Below are 22,052 nucleotides of genomic sequence, written 5' to 3'. Positions count from 1 at the left end.
GTGCGGCTATTTTAGACTTTCGAAATGTGATTGGACCGAATGGATCAAATTCTGATTCTGTGAGACAAGTCATTTCGCGGGGGTTGTGATGCTCAAAAAAAGCATAAACGTAAATATGGTACAATCTTTATTCATGTTGGCGGAAATGATTCCCGATTACGCCAATCGTAGGTTACTAAAATTAATGTTGAGTCGGGGGGTACATATGCAAAGACAATGTTGGACTCCATAGTTTTCTTTGGGCCCCTGCCTAATCTGACCAGTGATGACATGTATAGTTACATGTCATCATTCAACCGCTTGCTGTCAAGATGGTGTCCAGCAAATGACGTGGGCTTTATTAAATCAAATTTGAAGCTCTTGATTCTTTTCTTACACTTCATTGTAACTTTCATTCTCGTATTTTATCTGTGTTATTCTATTTTATCTTATTTTGGCTTTCTATTCTCTTGTATTGTATTTAAAAGTCCTTTATAATGTGTTGCTTTTGCACTTTGTGTTAATACATTAAATGTTTAATGTTTTATATAAGGCACTTTGAATTGCCTTGTTGAAATATGCTGTACAAATAAACTTGCCTTGTCTCAACTGAAAAGAAGTCAACATAAGAGTCCTCTCTAGTGGAGCTCTTGATAACTTTGATCCAAGACTACAGGTTGTTACAAACTATTTAAGACATTGAGGTGCAAGATTGTAAATAACCATAAACAATAAACCATCATTAGCTATGAACGAAACATTTCAAAAGTCAGAGGATGATGTTATTAAATATATTCCAGTAGTTGCCCACCCAAAGCCCCATAGAAACTGTGTCTGCCCCCAACTTCTTCAATCAATTAAATCTAAAGTAAACAGAAGTGAAGATATACATGAAAAATTAACACCACCACTGCAATAGTACAACAAAGTAGGAGAATTAAATGTGGACTCAAACATTAGATCTGTCATCTAAAGGTATATTAATAAACAATTTCATATCAGATTATCATATTTATTCATTTTGTCTTAATGAAACCTGGCTGTTATGAAGAATATGTTAGTAGTGCTGTGACAATATGGATTTTTTTCTGAGTGCGATGAAAAAGCAACGTATCATATGGGATGGTGTTCATCCCTCCAGAAGAGTTCCAGAGACTTGTAGAATCATTGTCAAGGCTGAGAAACACCATTTTTCAAAAAGATATTCCCTCATTTGGTGTTTTGATGATGGTGGTGGAGAGCGCTGGTGGTGGTGGAGTTATTGTGCTTGGCCCTAAACACCTTGGAAACACATTATCTAATGATATGGCTACTCTAGATGGCATTGACCTGGCCTCCAGCACCACCGTAAGGAATCTGGGAGATATCTTTGATGAGACTCTGCCTATTCTACCAACAGTGTTCACCTTAACAAAGGAAGTTACTCTGATTTTTAATTAAACATTCAAATTTTTATTTTTGACAGCATCAGAGTAAAGACAATCAAGAATAACAACAATCATAACAATAACAATAACAATAACAATAACAGCAGCAATAGCCAGGGAAGGACACTAACAGTACTGCGAAGGACCGTGAAGGCTCGGCCTGCAACCCACGGTTTCCTGCGAGATGAGAAAGCACAAAAAACTCCAGGGAAGAAGCCAAGTTAGTTACATGCATTAATGGTACATGAATGAATACAGATGGAGAGGAGGAGGAGGAGGAGACTGGAGCTCAATGCATCATGGGAAGGCAGTCTAGGCCTATAGCAGCATAACTAAGGGCTGATCCAAGGTGAGCCTGGGCGGTCCTAACTATAAGCTTTATCAAAAAGGAAAGTTTTATGCCTACTCTTAAAAGTATTTTCTTCACTGAATACTTATACATACCTATACAATTTAGAGTGTCCAACTCACCTTGAAGATCTGCGAAGGTTTTTATAGAAAATCATGCAATAAAAACCTTCACAGATCCTCCCTTCTTACCTAAATCGTCCTCTTCGACACCAGTCCAGCAGCAGCAAAAGTTCTTCTTCATCCAAGAGAAGAAGCGCCGGAAGCAGTTCTTCTTCTTCTTCTTCTTTGTCATTTTCTTGTCCTCCTCCTCTGTGGTCCTGGAGTCATCTGAAAGTCAAAGGACATTAAATACCTCATCCATCCTTTGAATGAACAATGATTCAAACACAAGGGGAGGTGACTGTTTCTTACCAGATGTGGTGGAGTCCTCAGATGTCCAAGACATGTCACTGTCACTGACTTCCAGCGAAGACTCTAACATCCCAGACTGCGAACTAAACACACACACACACACACACACACACACACACACACACACACACACACATACATAGTTAGTGTGTTATTCTTGTTATTGTCATAACATAAAAAACATGCATTTATTGAGTATCATGACCAGAGGAAATCATCTCACCTGGTGTCACTCTCCTCACTTTCCAGTGCCACGGTGTTCTCGGCTGTGGCAGGACGAACCACAATTATAACCGTCCGTGAAATTTTTGGAGAGCGACTGTGGTGGTCTGGGTGGATGTTGGTGGCTTCATCCGTCAGAGCAGGGGCAGGAGGGTCACAAACAGGGTGCTCACTGGCTGAAGCTAGCACCTCACTTCTCGACGTGTTATTCACGTGAGTCACCAAAGTAAACACACAAACACACAGTTAGGATATTATCTCTGTTTGTGTCATGAAAGAAATGTCTCTCCTCTACCTGAGGGATGAGTTGATGACCAGAGGAAATCATCTTACCTGATTGCGCTCTCCTGACTTAACGGCAGCTGTGTGGAAGTTGGACTGAGGGCTCCACATGTCCTGGTGAATGAATACACATGAAGTTAATCACAGAGTCAGTAGTAAGCTGCCTCATTCATCCTGTATTTTCATCATAAAGGTCACAAATGAAGTTGGTGAGCTGCTGGTCCCACAAGTATTTGTTAGCAGTGTAAATCCCCATTTCAAAGTTTGTCTTTGAATAATAACTTGAGAGTTCCCCAACACAAATTCTCCTGGGTCATTTACCCCTAAGTATAGCTTTATATTAAATCAATCAGTTTGAATTATTATTGCTTTGTTTCTGAGAAGCCTCGTTCTCCAGTCAGTTTGGTATGGCGAATGGCTTTACACACTACAATACCCATGAGCCTCAGCTGCCATTTCTACAGAAGAGAAGCCAGTCAGTGTGAAAGTCCAACTGCAGAGCTCAGTCCACACAGAAAGTACTACTGGGAAAATCTAACCATCCTTAGTCTGATATAAAGATGTTTGTAACTAACATTAGCATTTTAATATTAGTGAGGTGTGAAAAAACAGAGAACTGTCCAACTTAACGCTAAACTTACTGTTGCTAAAGTTAGTCAGTTAGCGAGATGTTAAATATTAGCTTTTTGCATATGGTGATAGATTACTCTGTTTTCCATGCAGAAAATAAACAGGATTCTTAGTTTTGAAACCCTGGAGGTTTTTACAGTGTAAACTTCAGATAACTGTGAGCTGCTAACACAACAGAGTTTTAGGCTCAGTGTTCTTCCTGAAAACCTGCTTTGGAGTTGTAAATGCAGTTTTTTTCAAAGATTTTTTTTTTTTTTTATCAAAGAGAGTACTATGAGTTTGTGTTGAGCCAAAAGGAGGATTGAATCTGATAAAAGCAGGAAGTGTGGCCTCTGTACCACACACTCCTCTAAAGACAAAGATGAGTTAACACCTACCTCTCATCTACTGTGGTCTTCTCTGCTGGCACTTCGGACTCGGTCTGGGTCTGGGTCTGGGTCTGGGTCTGGCTGGGTTGAGCAGCTGCTGCCTCTGGAGCTTCATTGCTATCAAAAGACAGACATTCACTGTTACACTGATGGCCAGGACACAGAACTTACCCCCACAATAAGCAAGTATGCACATCAATTAATGATCAAATTATAAACTATCACTGACACTTACTGTTGTCTGATAACATGTACTCAAATCACTACCAATATCTCAGCACACACACACACACACACACACACACACACACACACACACACACACACACACACACACACACACACATATCAGGTCATGGTCACTTTTACATACATTATTACAACATTACATAGACCTACATTAATTTCATGGAAACTTACCCTAACACTAACCATAACCACTGACCCAAAAATTAGCTTTTTCTCAATTGGGGACACAGCTTTTGTCTCCAATTGGACAAGCCATCCCCAATTAACTGGTCTTAAGTCTGAAATTTCACCCAAAAAGTAGCCTATGACAGACCAGATACACACACACACACACACACACATATTTACCGAGAGTTGTTGCAGCCTTGTGCAATGAAAGGATGAGTGAGGACTTCACTAGGGGTAATCCTCTCAGCCTCATCTATTTTGAGCATTGCCTTCAAAAGCTCAGTACAATGATCCCGATCCGCAGCTTCATCACATCTATCCTCCCGATGAATCTAGTTTAGGAGACAATGGTCAAATCCACCATCAGTCAACTCGTCCTCATGATTCATTAAAAGACATCAACTGACAGTAACAATGACAGCTACCACCTACTTAACACTTACCTGTTTCAGATGATCCAGAGAGGGATATTTGTACTTCCTGCGGTCTACGTAAGGCTGAGTATCTTTCCCCCTGTACTCCTCAGGTGTCTAAAAGAAGGTTCAATATATGTCAATAAATCTAACTGATTAACTGTTAAATGTTGGAAGACTGAAATACGTCATCTTAATTAGAGAAGAGATTGGTAAAGATGAATTGTTGTGGTACCATTAGCCTCCAGCTGTTGGTGTCAGTCTTGTTAAAAAAACAGTGTGTTTTCCTTCCCTTCCTCAGAAGATCGTCCGCCGGCTGACCCAGGAGTTCAGTCATGAATCGCATCTGGAGATAAAACACAGCATCACAATAAGATATGCAACAGGCATGCCACTTATGTCTTCTTGTCTAAATACTATCACTAAAACTCCTCTCTTAGCTAATGTACAGTCTAATGTATGACCTTGATCACAGTACTTTCTACTGAGGTACTGATGTTAAACAAAGACCATTTTAATCTTAATTTTCCCTCACAATTTTGAATCACCAGCTGAGCGTGAGCTAAACTCCACTGCTGAAGAGTGGTGGCTCTAACACGACTTAGCTTAGTAACTTACTGCTTCATATTCATCTTTTGCAGGGAACAGTATACAGCCGAGGATCATGGCAGCCAGCACACCTCCCAGTGACCACATATCAATGGCCTCCGAAAATGGAAGGCCCAAAATGATTTCTGGAGCCCTGAATGTGGAAGAAAAGCATTACACAGAATGAGGAACATTGTCATATTATAAGTATTAAAAATACAGTCTAGCACAGTGACAAACTAAAATAACACGTATAGACAGAAAGCACACAGCTACTAATAGTAAAACTGCAAGACTACAATCTCACTCCAGTATGATAATGATCAGTATCTCTATAGACCTCACCTGAAGTAGACTGTCTGCAATCTCATGCCCGTCCAGGCTTGAGTTGTGGGCATGGCCAAGCCGAAGTCTATCAGCTTGACTCTGAGGGGATTAGTCCAGCGATTCACCACCATTATATTGTCTGGTTTGACATCAGTATGGATCACTCTGATTCTTTTGAGTGCGTCGAATGCTGTGGCCAACTGCAAAGTACAAGGTCAGTAATAAAAGAAAAGAGCATGTAGCACAGTTTCAAACTGACACAGTGTTCAGTGCTTTACTTGCTATCTAATGGTACCATATTCATACCTGTTGGACGATGACTCTGATTTTACTCAGACATAATGGGTGATGATAGTAAATGTAGTCGTCTAAACTGATGTCCAACGACTCGAAGACCAGCGCCTTTCCATTCCTCACCTCAAACCAATCATAAAACTTGACAATATTGCATTTGTCCAAGTTGTGGTGCATCAAGTTCTGCAGCATAGAAAACTGGAGACAAGTTTGAAAGGATTAGTTTACAGATAGTTCATATGTTAACTTGTATGAAAGTCAGGGGAAACAGTTGGACTAAGAGGACAGTTTAGAAAGGCAGAGCATCATACCAAGTAAATACTTGTCAATAGATGTGCCTGTTACTGTATTATTTAGCACTAACTGAAGGGAATTGCCTTTTTGTACTTGTAATTAGCAAATATAATTTACTTAATACTTGATACTCAGTGTACCCCTTACTGTACAAACTCTTTTACAGCTGTGAACATCGAGAATCAATAAAGTGTCCTACCTCCTTGATGTCAGTAGCGCTGTGGTCGTGTCTGGGGATCTTTACAGCCACAATGTCTTTAGTGTCTTTCTTAAGACATTTCAGCACCAGTCCAAAACCGCCTTGTCCCAAAACCTTCATGAATTCATATGTTCCGGGGAGTTCGAAGGGGTTCTTATTACGAGTAATGGATGAGATTGTCGTCAATATTCTTTCTGCCATTTTTTTCTCTCAGAAAGCTGAAAAGAAATTGGAGAAGTTACTTTCATTCACTGTAAATGACCACAACAGTGTTTTAATTCTAGTGATGGAAAGTAACTAAGTACATTTACTCAAGTGCTGTACTTAAGTACAATTTTGAGGTACTTGTACTCTACTGGTATATTTCCATTTTATGCTTCTTTATACTAACAGAAATGTTGCTACATCCAAGAGACAGAAAGAGCTTCTTACATGTATCACAGTGGTCGATTTACAGTCCTCTTCTTACGATGGCTTACTTGTTAATTCGAGTGTTGGTGTCCGTTCAACCACTCAAACTAAAATGAGTAGAACTCACAGAATTCTAATTTATGCGCAACATCATCACCAGACACCTTTGATGGACTGATGATTGATGATGTAACAAAACTCAGTTAACATGAGTTCTAAAGGCCTCACAACGACATCACCTTCAATTCAAATATAAATAAAGTTTTGAACCAGGTACTCTGAGATACATTCTGCAATAAAAGTTTTTACTGTTATACAATTATGAAAAATTCATAGATTAGGTGTGTTGCTGTAGGGAGTCAATGCAATATATGGAAACACTAGTATGGTTCAGCAATATACATCCAGTAATGTGTGCTCAAGTCTTATATTCATAGTTTATTTGGACAAACAGAGTATTGATGCATTAAACTGTAATTTTAGATTCAGACATCCACCGGCAGTCCCGAGGGGATTCATCTTTTCATTGATTTGTTTTTATTTTGTCATAAAACATGACACACTTTTTCACACATTCACAGGGAAAACTGAGAAATGACAGCACATAGATTTTAAACATAAACATGGACATGCAGAAATACAAAGTAAAAAACTGTAAACAGCACATAAAAACATGTGTTCTGCATAAAGTTGAGGCATGACAGGATAAAAACACTAAACGTTAAAGTAACTAATGTCCATAGTAATCCTAGCTGCTGTGCCCCTGCTACATTACTGACTGACAGTTGTGACATGCAGATACAGTAGATACTCATTACAAGTTGCATGTTTTTTATGTAAATACTAGATACATTCATCCATCTCTACTCCTTTAATTTTATTCAATGAAAAGTAAGAAAAAAAGGAAATAGAATCTGAAGATTTCACATCATCTGGAAAACTGTTCCAAATTTTGGCCTCCACACACTTAAATTCTTTAGATCCAAAAACTGCTATATCACTGTATTCTGAATTTGCATGCCTAGTATTATAATTGTGCTGGTCTCTGGTACACTCAAACACCTGGAAATAGCCTGATGCTAACGTGGAGGGGATACTGAACACGTTATTAGTGGGAGGAATACACAATCAGCAGGTGGAGTCAGGCCAAGCTTCAGTAATGACCGATCACATAGGCTCCTCTCATTCCCTTTAAACACAGCAACAGCTAAAAAGAGTTCACCTCTGTGAAGCACCTGACATACCAAAATACACATTCTGTACACCTCAAATATTAATATACATAAATCAAAATATGCTGACAATGGTAGAATGAAGATAAAACTGGTGTGCTGCCGCTTATTTTGTGTCAACAATTAACATATAGGATAATTAATATATTTAAACTCTGCAGTTCTACTCCTCCTCTGCATATTTGAAAGTCATTCATACTTTTAAGTATATACAATATCCTTAAATAAACAGATGCAAAATCAGGTTTGGAAATTTGATGGTTTGTTGAAAAGCGCTCAAGTTCTTTCACTGTTTAGTCAAAATAATTAATTTGTTAATGATGAATGAAGGTATCGACGCTGTGTTGATGTGTGTAAAGTAAGCAGGATTGTGTTTAAATCTGTTTTAAAGTGTTTTCACCAACATGTTTTAATTGTTCATGGCATACTGGATGTTGATGCAGGCCTACTCTGTTTAGGAAGGAGGCCATTTTACACACTGATTATATGGATACACGTCCATGTGTGTATGTCCATTTTGAGACTTGACTGTAAGTGACATAACCGAAAACTCACTGCAATGACTGACATACACATTACAAAGGATAATAACACATTGGATTATCCCAATATTTGGAATAATCAAGACAAATGTAAATCTTATCTGAACTCGACATCTCTATTATTGACCAAATTTTTCTTACAAAAATGGAGTGTATTTCAAGATTAATTTACCCAATTTACTTGATGTCACTTCCCAAAAATGCAATAAAAGCTATAAATCAGGTTAAATTTGCTTATATTTGGAAAAGAAAAACACACTATATTAGAAAAGGAATTATGGTTAAAGAGTATGAAGGAAGGAGGGCTAAACGCCATTGATATTGGCGATACTATTAAAACAAAGTGGCTAAGATCTTTTTAGAAAAATGAAAACAGCTTATGGTTTCATTTCCCAAACCAAGTTTTTATGAAACTAGGAGGCATCAACCTCCTTCTTAGATGTAATTATGTCCTAAAAAAAAAGCTCCCTGTTAAATTATCCATGTTTCATCAACAGGTATTACTGTGTTGGAAAATTATCTACAAGCATAATTTTAGTCCCCACAACACCCCAGTGTGGAATTGCAGGTATGTGGTATTTAGGAATAAATCCTTATTTTACAAAAACTGGCTAGAAAAAGGAATAAGGGCTGTAATGCACTTATTGGAAAATACTGGAAATGTTATACCTTTTGAGACTTTTTGTTCAAAATTTAATTCAAATAACCAAAAACAGTATGATAATGTTATCAAAGCTATCCCGCAATCTATAATTATGTCTTACAATTTATATCAAAATAATGTAAATCCACATCTTCCTAAACTTTTGGTGAATGGACATGATCTCACTAATCTAAAATTGCCCCACACCATAATCCGGAAAGCCTTTGTCAAGGAATTATATCCCTTATCATTAAAACAGAAACTAAATTTTACAATATTTCTCCAAGGATGAAGCTGAGAAATTAAGAGCAACAATTTTTAAGTTTCAGATTGCACCAAAAGCAAAGGAAACCCATTTTAAAATTATTACTGGAGCAGCAGCAGTGTACACAGTATGTATGTCCCCAACATGGCTCCTATTAAGGCTTGGAAACAGTGAATACTCGCAAGGACTGGTCATTACACATTACATTGTGTCAGAAGTCAACCATGGCGAAGTTTCCACCACCAGACAACTTTGATTTCAACTATAAAATCTGGGATTATTGAGGAGATAACTGAACCAACTGAATGGTGCACCCCGATGGTGCCTGTGCCAAGAAAAAATGGATGAGTGAGAATATGTGTGGGACTTAATCGCCTCAATGAAGCTGTGGAGCGAGGAAAAATCTTACCCACTCTGGATGACATACTCCCCAAGCTGGCTGGTTCATGTGTGTTCTCACTGCTGGATGCTGCAACAAGATTCATGGAAATCCCTTTAGACAAAGACAGTGCCAAACTTACAACTTTCACACACTGTTAGGAAGGTATTTCATCCACCGCCTTCCATTTGGGACTCCTAGTGCTCCTGAGATCTTCCAAGGGGAGATAATTTTTTAAATACTTGCTGAAGAAGAGAGATTCCCGCAGCAGATGGGTGAATTTCAAATCTCGGTAGGGGATGTGGCTGCTCCTGCCATCCACTAGAGCTGATATGACTCTCCCCGAAAGCAAGAAGCAACAGATTGAGCTTCTAAGCATCTCCCCCTGAGAACCATTCTTAATATGCCTTTCACTACCGGCAGGAGCTGTGTTCATTCATGTTGTTGGCACACATGACGATTCTGGTTTCCCTGATTCATGAGATGTTCAGTTTTCTTGCATACTCTTGATGACAAATGATGAAAGGCCTCTTCCTGAGCTCCAGAGCAGGCGATTGGCCCTTGTAGAGTAAGTCTCTGATCACCTCTTTATGAATTTCAAGGTGCTCTCACCAGGTACTCCTAGTTCTGGGAGCATGAAATGTGACTGAAGATGTGGTCTAATGTGTTGTCAGTTACTCCTCTTTTCATTGTATCATTTCTCAAAATTTCAAGGTATGACGATTTTAACTCTAAAATGATGAGTTGATCCAGTTTTAAAGTTAATCCTAGTTTGTGTGACACTGTTAAAGTTTAAAAAAGCTCTCTGACTGGAGGTTTTCAGCCAGTTGTCAGTTACAGTGTGGGAGTCTGTGCAGAGAAAATGATTTTTGGAAGAGGAACTCAGCTGATAGTTGACTCAGGTATGACGGAAAACTTTCTAATACTTGCTGAAGAAGGAGAACAGTTTAACAATAACCAACACTGCAAAAAATATCTACTTTATCAAATAATGTTTGCATATAAATGAGCCTTTAACAATACTTGTTTGTTTGGGACTGTTGGGACCCTGGCACGTTTGTGCCAAAAAAAAAAAAATCATTTATATAAGATTGTTATATTGTCAAAGTTTGACTGCAATGATCTGGACAGTTGCTGATGTTTTAGTTTGGTCTCAGAGGAGCAGGTTGATTAGATCATAATCATTCATTTATGGCAGCATTTATAATCAATGAATCATCTTCCATTAGTTCTTTAGGAGAAACATTATGATTCCAGTTTCTCCATCGGACGATTTTGTTGCTTTTGTCTGTTTTTTTCTTCTTAGCCCACTCCCGTCATGTCCCCTGTCATGTGTCAATTTTAATTATTATAAATAAAAGTTAAAAAAAAATATGTTCTCCCAGTCATTTAGGATGGGTCCGTTGTACAAATGGGTGGGCCCAGGCCCATTAGGCCCACCCACAACACTGTGCCTGATGCCTACTAAAGACACCCTGATCTGTTCTAGAAACAAACCTAATTGAATCAGCGGTACAAAAGATGAACAACTGTGTTAGAAAATGTCTGGCTCTTTTTTCAAAGTCAAAGGTAGAAAAACTGTGGACATAAAAACTTCAAGGTAGACGTTAACTACAACTCCCAAGGTGCATCTTGTCAAGAAAAAGTCAATCACAGAGCTTAAAATTCTGTTACATGTGCCTTTAGGAGCAAATGAAGTGATTTTACCATCTGCCTTATCTTCCAGCATTCATCCTCCTCATCAAAGAAAGCCCCGCTGACAATCTTGTTTTTCTCCTCTAAGGGAATGAAGCTGTCGATGATGAGATCCCTGAAAGACAAACAGACAAGCCATTAGACAGAGGTGGTTGCAGCACAGGCAGAGAAATGGTCAGATGAGACCAAATGAATACAAACACACAGACAGTCTTGTGTCTCCTTCCCTGCTGTGTTATTTATTACACTGAGGCAGGAAGTCTCCTGCTTTGAGGCAATGGTTTAGAAGTGAAATACCTAATTAATTTGACATTAATTTATAATTACACATCAATATATTAAAGAGGAATCTGTCTGAACTAAAGTTGCAACAATTTGCTAATTAATTGATGAGTCAACTGACAGAAACTTAAACTGGCAACTTTTTTGAAAATCATTAACTGTTTTAGTCTTTTTCTTAAGGAAAACATTTGATGCTTTTCTTTTGTCATATATGAAAGTAAAATAAATATCTTTGGGTTTCAACTGATGGTCGAGTAAAACAATCTAATCACCCTGGAACAGATTTTTCACTTTATTGTTACATTTTATAGAACAAACAGTTCTATCGATTAACTGAGAAAATAACTGGCAGATTAATCAAAAATGAAACTGATCGTTAGATGCAGCCCTAGTCTGAACTGGTCTGACAAGATACTAAGAAAGTAAGAGTACACTCAGAAAATCATTCCCTTAGTCTTTTCCATTATTTAAGCATCATGTTAGCATGTAAAATCAAGTGTGTGTTCATAATGCACACAGATACTTTACAGCGTGGCATCAGATGCAGTTTGGAAATCATCAGTGTGTAACTCTACCACTATAGACTGTGTTCATAATAGACAAAATACAGTTTGAATCAGTGTCTCTCTGGCAGGCCGGTAGTGTGATAAGTAGGCTTCATACCTGAGTTGGAGTTCCTTTGTGAGCTTCTGGCACTCCTTGGTGAACACCTCCTGGATGTTGTAGAGTTTTGCCTGCAGCTCGGCAAACAGAGAAGAGAAGAAACCAGGTTTACATGATGAGAAGGACTTTCTGCCGTAGAATTCGGCATACACCTGACTGTCAGGAATAATGGACCGGGCCAGTAATGTATTTGAAATACCTGACCTTCTTACTGAACTGAACATTTCATTACCAGAGACAAAAAGCCTCACTTTGTGCTGTCCCTCAGACTTTCTAAATAAAACAGTCATGCTGTACCTTCTTCCCTGAGAGCTTAGGCAAGCTGTTCCTGAAACCCCCTGCATCAAAGCCGGGCAACAATAGTCTGTTAAGGGGTCGGGGGGGAGAAGAAAAGGGAGGAAAAAAGAGAGAAAAAAGGGAGAGTAAAAGAGAAGAAAGGGCTTTTCTTTTTAGACCTAATCCTCCATCACAAAAGTTTTTAAAATGTTGATATACATCATAAATTATTTTAAAAAACAGATATTTCTATTTCTGTATACATTTATATGAGAGAAAAATTGATCCCAAGGTTCCTGGTTTAAGTTCCACCATTGCCAGAAATTGAGGTGTTCATTATATACTGAAAAGTTTATTATATTAATTATTATTATTGGAAATCATATAATTTGTTAACACATCACTGATTATTAACATTATATTAGTTATGTATTAATAATTCTACAATGAATATTTAAATTTAAGTTTATATATTTAGCACACACATTTATCCACAACACACACAAAAACAAAGGATACATTTTTGTTGTGAGCAAACTTATTTTCAATCAGCCATTAAACATAGAAAGTAGGGCTTCAAATAACAATTATTTTCACTATAAAGTAATCTGTCAATTCTTTTCACCATTAATTAATCAGTTATTTGGTCTATACAATGTCAGAAACTGGTGAAAAATTGGTGAAAAATGTTGATCACTGTTTCCCAAAGCCCAAGATGACGTCCTCAAATGTCTTGTTTTGTCCACAACACAATATATCATTGTCAGTTTACTGTCATAGAGGACTAAAGAACCCAGAAAATATTCACATTTGAGAAGCTAGAATCAGAGAGTTTGGACATTTTTTTCTTAAAAAATGACTCAAAACGATAAATTGGTTTTCAAAATAGTTCCCAATTAATTTAATAGCTGACAACTTAATTGATTAATCGACTAATTGTTGCAGCTGTAATAGTAAGTGACTCCCTCCATTCATTCATTCAATAGTAACTATAGACAACATATGTACAGACCGTAGAAAATATATACAGAACTATGGGAGGAGACAGAGAAGCTCAGGTCATTAGGCAGACTTGACACAGCAAGATCAGGTGTTTGATCTTCCTGGAGGCCCTCATCTTCTTCTGAGTTGGGATTCACCTTCAGGGGCTGTCCAGTCTGACTCAGCAGGTAGTCAACACCAAGCAGCTCTCCTATGAAAAAGAACAGACAGATTTGTGAGGGGCTGGTAGGGACATTATTCAGAATTACCATGCATATACATGTACTTTTCCTCTCACATACACATATGAAACCAAACTCATTCACATACTATCCTGAAAACCACACACATACAACTCAAATGCTTTTACATACACAACTGAAATACTCTCATTAAAACTACTGGAAAGCTTTCACACATACTAGTAAAATGTGCTCATCTAGCGTTGTGAAATCCTTTTACATAAACTATTGATAAACATTCACAGTTATTGTTAAAAAAAATAATTCTGTATGATGGCATTTCAGTATATTGTATCTGCGTATATGAGAGTATGTATTACGTACATGGAAATCTATTACACAGTCAGATTGTTTATCACCTTTTTGATTGATCTTTTGTGGAGGTGACGCTGGCCTTAATATGGTCCACGTGGGAGAGGATGGCCCTGCCGTACATGGACAGCAGCCAGCGATTGGTGAGGATGTTGATGGGCTCCTGGTGCTCCTGGCACACCACTGGGAAGAGGCTGGGCTGATCCACAAAGTCAGCACACTCCCCAAGATAGTGTGCCAACCAGGTCAGCCATTCCTCCCCGTGGTTCTCCTTAAGCTGATTTACCAGTCGTGCTGGACTGTTGCCGAGAGTCCAGTTCCAATGTCAGAAGCATCCCTGAAATCTGCATTGTTGCAGTGATTATTTACGTGTTCATTGGAGGGTAATTTCAGTGGTTTGAGTGTTCACAATCACCATCTTTTCAAAAGTGTTTTACTCACTTGTGGGTCAGGATCAGCCGGAACATTTTCTGGTGCGGCAGGCCCAGCTGGTCCCGGACAGTCTGACTCATCGACAGATAGTTCAGTGCACCTGAGTGTCTCTGTCACCATCAGGTAAATACCTGTTGATGGTCAGGACCTTCCGAGCCACCTTGTGGATACCAGTGCCTGTAAGCCTGTATGATTGTGTTTTAGTCTGGATGGGCGGAAACAGTGTCTTTCGAAAATGATGACGCAGACAGACCCGGTTCTACTAGGGTGCAAAAGTATGGGGGTATTACTGTAGCAAAATTATTTGTAAATGTGTGTGGAGAGTTGTGTAATTTTATCTCAATCTGTGTGTGCGTAATCAAATTTGTAAATGTGTAAAGAATTTCTAAATGTGTACTGAACTTTGTGAATGTGTATGGAAATCTGCAAATGTGTATTCAGAATCTGTGTGTGAGTAATCAGATTTCTAAATGCATTCTGATTTATAAACGTGTGCTTAGGGACAATCCACGCAATATGGCCAAGGCTATGCTGTAACGTTGAGTTGCAAGCTTGGGCTGTATGGCACTCTCTTTTCAGTGTAATCAATGTTCAGTACACTGAAAAGAACTGATTGCACACACATCACATCATTCTGCTGCCACCTAGCGTCTACAGTTATCCAGTGTAGCCCCCTCTTTTACTGCCGCGACGCCACCATGATAACGCAGCGCCAATCCCGTCAAATGAAATGAGCAACATCTGTAGCTGCAAAACTGGCAAACATGAGTAGTGAGGGCACAAATAATGTTAACGTTATATCGCCATACAAAAATAAAATGTACATGAATAGACTCAAAAAAAAAACAACTTATCACAGTTGGCTGACATGCAGTTGTCCGCCTCACCATAGCAACGCTGTTCCACAAATCTATACAGCTTAACAAGGTTTGGGCAAGGCATCCGAGTGTCCTCACAGCTGATTGGTGGAACAAGATGGAGCACAACACTTCCCAACCAGTTTACACTGCTGCAGCAGCATAAACACAAGAACAAAATGCAAGTACAGATAGCAATAGCCGAAAAGATAATGTAGCTTAGATATCAGTGAGGAAAAGTTAAATGTAACTAGCTAAAGACGACAAGAAGGACTCATATAATCATGCATTTTGTCTGTGTTCCACATGCGCACAAATTCAAATAGTTAGCTTATATGAGTAACATTACCAAACTAAACCTGACTGAGTCCAAAGCCTCCACAACATCCCACAGCTAGTCAATTAATCTGTTCTCAATGTTAACTTCATTTAGACCTAAATTTCCCATGTTGTTTTTATTAGTAAAATCAGCCGTACCTCAGCAAATTTGGCAATTCTTCACTGTAAAAATATTCTACACTCTACACGTACTACATGTGGTGTTGCATTCAAAATTGTACATATATAAAATGAGTAAGTGGCCTAGAATAAGTAGGATGTAGTGAAAGTTTAAGTAGTATTTACTGTTGTATAAAATTAAAATGTCAAAAGTTTTCATTGTGTTTCATCGCTATATACACTACTATATTAATTGAACTATACATGTTAAACTATTGAATTATTATTACTATTATTACTATCTATAAAATGGAAATATGTTTTATAAGTAAAGACTTCATCTGCAGAGTCACTAACTATAGCTGTCAAATAAATGTAGTGGAGTAGAAGTACAGAATAGCATAAAAAGGACACACTCAAGTAAAGTACTTGTTCCTGAAAATGGTACTCAGGAGCTTAGCTCAATGCACTTAATTACTTTCTACCTCCGCTTGTATTACAGTCCAATTGCTCACCCAATATTCAACGACTTTGCAGTAAAAGAGATAAGAGGCAGTGCTTTCATTTTGATGTTTAGGGGTTTAGAATAACCAGGGAAGATATATCCAGGGCTAATAAAAAGTAATCCAGTCAAGCACGTGTTTGTTATTGATGTATGTTTTACATTTTTTCTTTTCCCTGTATTTGTTTTTCACAGTGTGTCTCCCATCAGAGCTACTGTGGGCCCAAAATTTGATTAATCATTTATTGACTTTTAGCTAAACAATATTGTGATGATATGATCTTATCATGTTATAGTTTACAAAATCATATTTTTAAAATTGCAATCAATTTGCTATTGAAGTTTATTTTACACATTCAAAGAGTTTGCCCCCATTTTAATGTAAAACAATGGAACACAGTCTGAATATTTAATATGCTAGTTAGCATTTACCATATTATACAGTATATATCAATATCAAAATATCCTCATTAATATGATAATGATTCCAACCACATCACCCAACCATAATCACAGCCATTTGTTCTGTGGCTGCAACAAATGATTATTTTCCTAATTAATTTATCGGTTAATCATTTGTCAGAGATTAATGAAACGTGCCAAATGCGATAATTCCCCACAGCTGCAGGGTTTTGTCCACAACCCAAAGATGTTAAAATTGTAGTGATGGAAAACAGAGAAAAGCTGCCCATCCTCACATTTGAGAAGCTAGAACCAGCAAATGTTTGGTTTTTTTTTCTTAATAAACAACCTAGACAATAAAACAGTTTATAAATTGTTGCTTATTAATTTTCTGTAGACTAACTGTTGAGTTGATTTATCGTTTCAAGATCCATTTGTAAATTTGTAGATTGTTATATCTACAGGTTATCCCTTATGTTTTTGTTATATTTTAGTGTGTGTGTTTTTAGAGTTTACATAATAATTTCATGAATGCACCACATCCTGTAAAAATGGAATTAATTTTTTGTTTCAGTTCACCTCTTCCAGCAGGGATCTGTCAGAAATCCAGCTGACCTGCAGCGCTATTGGACTGACCCAGCAAGACATATGGGCTGAGTAGAGGCAGGGTCGCTGCAGACTGGCCTTTAGCGCTTTTTCATTGAAATCGGACTCCCACTGGCCTGCTCCTGGCTTAGAAAATATGTTCCTTTATTTGCCTGGCACCCCATACTACCACAGTACAATACTAATAATAATGACACTGAATGAAAATCTCCACACTGGACCGATTTACAAACACACAAAGGAACTGAGATGCTCCTCACCATCTCAGTATGAGTTTGGTTATTGAGTTGCAAGAGATGTGGCCTACTGCTGATGCTTTATTATCCCCAGAAAAGAATCTCTCAAGGCAATGCTGTCATTTCATAATAATAGCATGATGCCAGCCGCACACATACAAAGCTAATATTACAATAGCTTAGCCAGACTCTTGTGTCTGCCCTTTTGTTTGAGTGCATTAAACTAGGAGGTGGTTACTGTATTGTTTTGAATGCATTTACTGTGATTTCAGCAGTGTCATGTAGGTAGCAGAGCAGAATTCAATCAGTGGCTCATCTCCACTAAGAACACCTGGTGAGGATACAAGCATCACGCTGAGGGCCTGCGCAAACCCCCGCCAGCATGAGGCTGCAAATCAAAGCGTCAGAGGTGTTTCATCTCTTCACTGGAGTCCCAGTTTTTTATCCGGGGTTAAGACTGAAAGGATGACACTTCAACTCATGGCGCCTCACATCTACAGCCACGAGGTAGGGAGCATCAGGCATTAGAAACCCATGACTCTGATTACTACAAAACACTTGTTTTTCGCACTTTGTTCACAGCAGGGTTACTCATATTCTCACCAGGAATGATTCCTGCAACTGTTGGGCAGGGAGCTGCCTTGGGTGCTGACAGAGAATGTAAATAGTGGTGGCATGATAGGAAATACTGAATAGAATTGACTGCTAATTGAAGGCTTTCATCTGACATGGAGGACTGTGTGAATACAGATTATCATCAGTTGGACGCAGGGCTACTGTTAGAATACCAATTTCTCTCACCAGGTGTTTTACCATTTATTTAGAATCTTTCAACCATTATGTTGGATGTGTCAGCTAGTAGACATGAAAATTTCATCATGAAATATGTGCTTTCCTGGCTGACAAATGAAATTGGACCCACATGGCACTTAGTGATACATATTAGAACTGAAACAGCACATTATTTTAAAGCTTAAGATTTGTTTTAATTTGTTAGCTTTGTGGTTTTAGTTAGCATTTTTCATTTTTTTTTATTACATTTACATTTTACATTTACATTTTGGCATTTGGCTTTTATCAAAAGCAACTTACAAGCGATGCAAGACAGTCAAACATTAGTAAACAGTGACAGAAAAGAGTTAAAAAATTAAAGTAACAACAAGAAAGTGCAGCAATCAAAGTGCTAAAAAGTTAAAGAGGCTGAAATGTTGAGGTGAGTGTGTTGAAGTTATTAAAGTCTTTGATCACATATTTCTTTACATGAGCAATGAGGTCCTGCATAAATGCACAATTTTAAAAGTTAGAGCAGTTTTGATAATTGTTGAGAGATTTCTGTCTTTGATGGTTTTTTTTGTCTGCCTAGTTTTAGACCTGAGTCATCTGCAATTTGTTTAGCAATTCAGAAAATGGAGCCATATGCTCACTGATGGCTGTCTCCCCTCAAGAAACTGTCAAGCAATCAGAGCTTTGTAGGAAGTATTAAAAATGGGGAACATCATCTTCCTCCATTCAATGAAAAATAGCAACAGAAAAAAGATGACAAGCTTGGATGAGTTGTTGTAAGTCACTGTTGAGAGAGAACAACTCTTTAATCGACATACTGTCTTGATCGTCATAAAAAACATCAGGTTTACTGCTCCATTGCGTGCCGCCGCTACAGCATCTTCATTGCCAACAGAAAAATGATGTCAGCATGACGGATTCATCATTTGCTACTGAATGATTAGGGGGCAAAACAAAATACGGTTGCAAGTAATGATTATTGATTAATGTGCAATTTATGTTTGTGATTAATCAAGTAATCATCATTTGATTGGTTTATAAAATGCCTGAAAATTGTGAAAAATTTCTTAAAGCCCAAAGTAATATCTTCAAACTGCTTGTTTTGTTCAAAACCAACCAAAAACAAACTCAATGATATTAAGTTTACTATCACATAACTCACAGAAAGGCAGCAAATCCTCACATTTGAGAGGATATTTTTGGCATTTTGGATTGAAAAATGACCTACTGTGCTTTTCCTTATTTTCTGTCAAACATATAATTTTGTAATGTTGGATGTTCATATTAAACATGGCCAAAGTTTCAAATAATGAGGTAAACATATGTAAAAGTTATTCTGTGAGCAGAAAACTCAGGCTTCAGACTGCTCTGAATGCTAGGTTTCCAAAGGTTTTTTCTACTTTCGAGATGAGCTGATGTCAACTTGTGATGGATTTCTTTATATGGTCATCTGCATGCACAGCATGCACGGTGCAGGGAGACACTATACAGTTGTTTGGTGATGGCAGAATAACATTTTACTAGCTATGTTACGTTTGTTATTCACTGACAGCAGATGTTTTCCATTTCAGTCAGCATTTTAGCCCATTTCTCACACATAACTTACACCATTATGTCACACAATAAGCAGGTAATGAATGCAATATTTAGCAAACAGAGACGTCCTGCTGTAATCTTTGTTGCTGCAGATGTTCGTGCTGTCCACTTTCATATTCTGGATCATATTTGGGTTCAAACATGTATGGATGGATTTGAGAAGTTGACATTTGGGGTAAAGAAGGAGAAAAAGAAGAAAAACTAATGTGAAACTAATTTCACAGCTGAAAAGCAAACAGTTGATATTGTGCAGAAGCGTTAGAGTATCGTTTCAGATAACTAGCAGGATGTGCACCATTAAAAAAAAGGCACCAACACAGTACACCAGAGCTGACATCACGCTAGCTTGTGGCATGACAGAAGTTAGTGCTACCAGTTAGCAGGCGAGCTAACCGCCAAACAGTGGTGTTTACCTGCAGCCCAGCTGTTAGTTTAACATGATGTGCAGCAGGTGAACTTCCTAAAACTGCTGTAGATTTTTCCGGCAGATTGGAGATGTGGTACAAGGCGCTCGTCCATGTTGGTGGTGTTACATGTTAGCGTCCTGCTAGCAGACTGCGTGCCGTCACGGAGCTGAACTGATACGATGTTCACTGTAGCACGGTACTCATGATCTCTCTGTAAAGGCAGATCGTGGAGACATTTTAATTTTCCATGATCTAATATCATCATATCACACACCGTAAGGAAACAGGAGCTAAAGCGGCATGTTTCATACAGAGGCTGAACTGAGGGGCTGCATAAAGGGCCAGTATTAGATAGATAAGGATTTTTTTGAACTGTGAATGATGCAAAGTCCCAGAATAAAAATATAGAGCTGGAAATGAGCATAATAGGTCCCCTTTAATGACAGGATTGGAATCAAAATGTGATGACAATAGGAGGGCTGTCCATCAAATCTGATCTAACACCCAAACAGTCATAATTAATTAGTTTCACATTCTCATCAGTTTTCAAGTGTTAAACTCTAAATAAATAACACTTAGAGATTTTTTTTTTCCAAACTTGAACTTTGATTGTTGCTTATTTAGTCATGAATATTTAATATTATAGAGACATAATTAAGATTTGATAAAGTTTTCAGGGGCTTTAATTCTGCAGTGAGAATAAGGATACACTGAATCAATTAGTATGTTTTCGTTACATGATGAATATTTATTTAGACTATAGCTGAATTATTTAGACCACTCAAACTTTATTCTGTGTGATTCCTCCAACCACTTTGATTTGGAAAGTCCAAATATATATCAACAGCATATCATACATTTGCTGCAGCACATGAGACTCACATGGAAATGACACACTAGAGTTGTGACATGAGAGTCAAGTGGACCAAAAAAAACAAAAAAACAACAAGTTGTCAAAGCAAAGAGTGATCGTTCTACAGCGTGTAACTGACCCCATCCCACATGTCTACTGTCAATCAGCTTGGCTTGTCAGGCCTATGATAGTGTACAAAAGGAAATCAGCAGGGGGCAATGTTCTCACATCAAAGAATCGGAGACATGAGCATGCAGCAGAGAGGCAACACTTGAGTCAAGGACGGATCAGCTCTGAATCACTGGCTTGGCTCAATCTAATGGCACCGATGCAAAATATTTTTTATTTTATTGACTGTAGTATCTTTTGCAGAAGTCTTATCATTTTAAAACGGCTACAACTAAATATTTTACACACTGCATGACTCGGCAATGATAACAGTATGTACACAGTCAGCTATGTTTAGGGAGCGAAATGCATTTGAGATCATGTAATCATAAATAATTAACGCCATTGTAACATTCGCCACTGTGGGTGGGTAGCCTGAAAATATTTTCAGTGTGAAAGCATTGACAGGAAGGGAGATGACGTTACATTATAACCTGCTCCATGTGTTCATTGTAAAAGACAATGTATTAGACAGGAACATCATGATTTAGCGGTTAATTCTCTTGTCTTCTACCAGAAATCACACTGTGGCGACACTTAACTGTATAGGCCACCACTGCAGTGATACAGCAAAGGTCTGATATAATCTGAAATGGATAAAAGGGAATAGATTAATATATTAAGCAAATGAAAGGGGTGAGACAGGG

General features: G+C 38.0%; 1 protein-coding gene across 5 annotated transcripts; it reads right to left on the bottom strand.

Annotated features, from left to right (window-relative positions):
- Positions 1–1,432: 1,432 nt before the first annotated feature.
- On the bottom strand, positions 1,433–20,704 carry LOC121908023 (homeodomain-interacting protein kinase 2-like). Of its 5 annotated transcripts, XM_042427672.1 has the most exons (20): positions 20,391–20,704; positions 14,567–14,742; positions 14,173–14,469; positions 13,730–13,782; positions 12,612–12,678; positions 12,315–12,385; positions 11,382–11,484; positions 9,705–9,764; positions 6,203–6,420; positions 5,722–5,907; positions 5,434–5,615; positions 5,119–5,242; positions 4,736–4,846; positions 4,531–4,617; positions 4,268–4,419; positions 3,680–3,787; positions 2,724–2,786; positions 2,392–2,583; positions 2,169–2,251; positions 1,433–2,084 (listed from the first exon to the last, which is right to left on the bottom strand). In XM_042427672.1, exons 9-20 carry the CDS (start codon positions 6,401–6,403, stop codon positions 1,909–1,911), a joined length of 1,665 nt encoding a protein of 554 aa, XP_042283606.1. In that variant the 5' UTR covers positions 6,404–6,420; positions 9,705–9,764; positions 11,382–11,484; positions 12,315–12,385; positions 12,612–12,678; positions 13,730–13,782; positions 14,173–14,469; positions 14,567–14,742; positions 20,391–20,704; the 3' UTR covers positions 1,433–1,908. The 5 variants fall into 5 exon arrangements, with proteins under 5 accessions (XP_042283606.1, XP_042283609.1, XP_042283608.1 ...); XM_042427675.1 differs by lacking the exons at positions 13,730–13,782; positions 14,173–14,469; positions 14,567–14,742; XM_042427674.1 differs by lacking the exons at positions 13,730–13,782; positions 14,173–14,469; positions 14,567–14,742; positions 20,391–20,704 and adding an exon at positions 13,624–13,697.
- Between the last annotated feature and the right edge of the window lie 1,348 nt (positions 20,705–22,052).

Source organism: Thunnus maccoyii, chromosome 12 (assembly GCF_910596095.1).
Source record: "Thunnus maccoyii chromosome 12, fThuMac1.1, whole genome shotgun sequence".
Classification (NCBI taxonomy): domain Eukaryota; kingdom Metazoa; phylum Chordata; class Actinopteri; order Scombriformes; family Scombridae; genus Thunnus; species Thunnus maccoyii.
The sequence above is the reverse complement of the archived record's forward strand: the minus strand, read 5'-3'. Positions and strand labels throughout refer to the sequence as shown.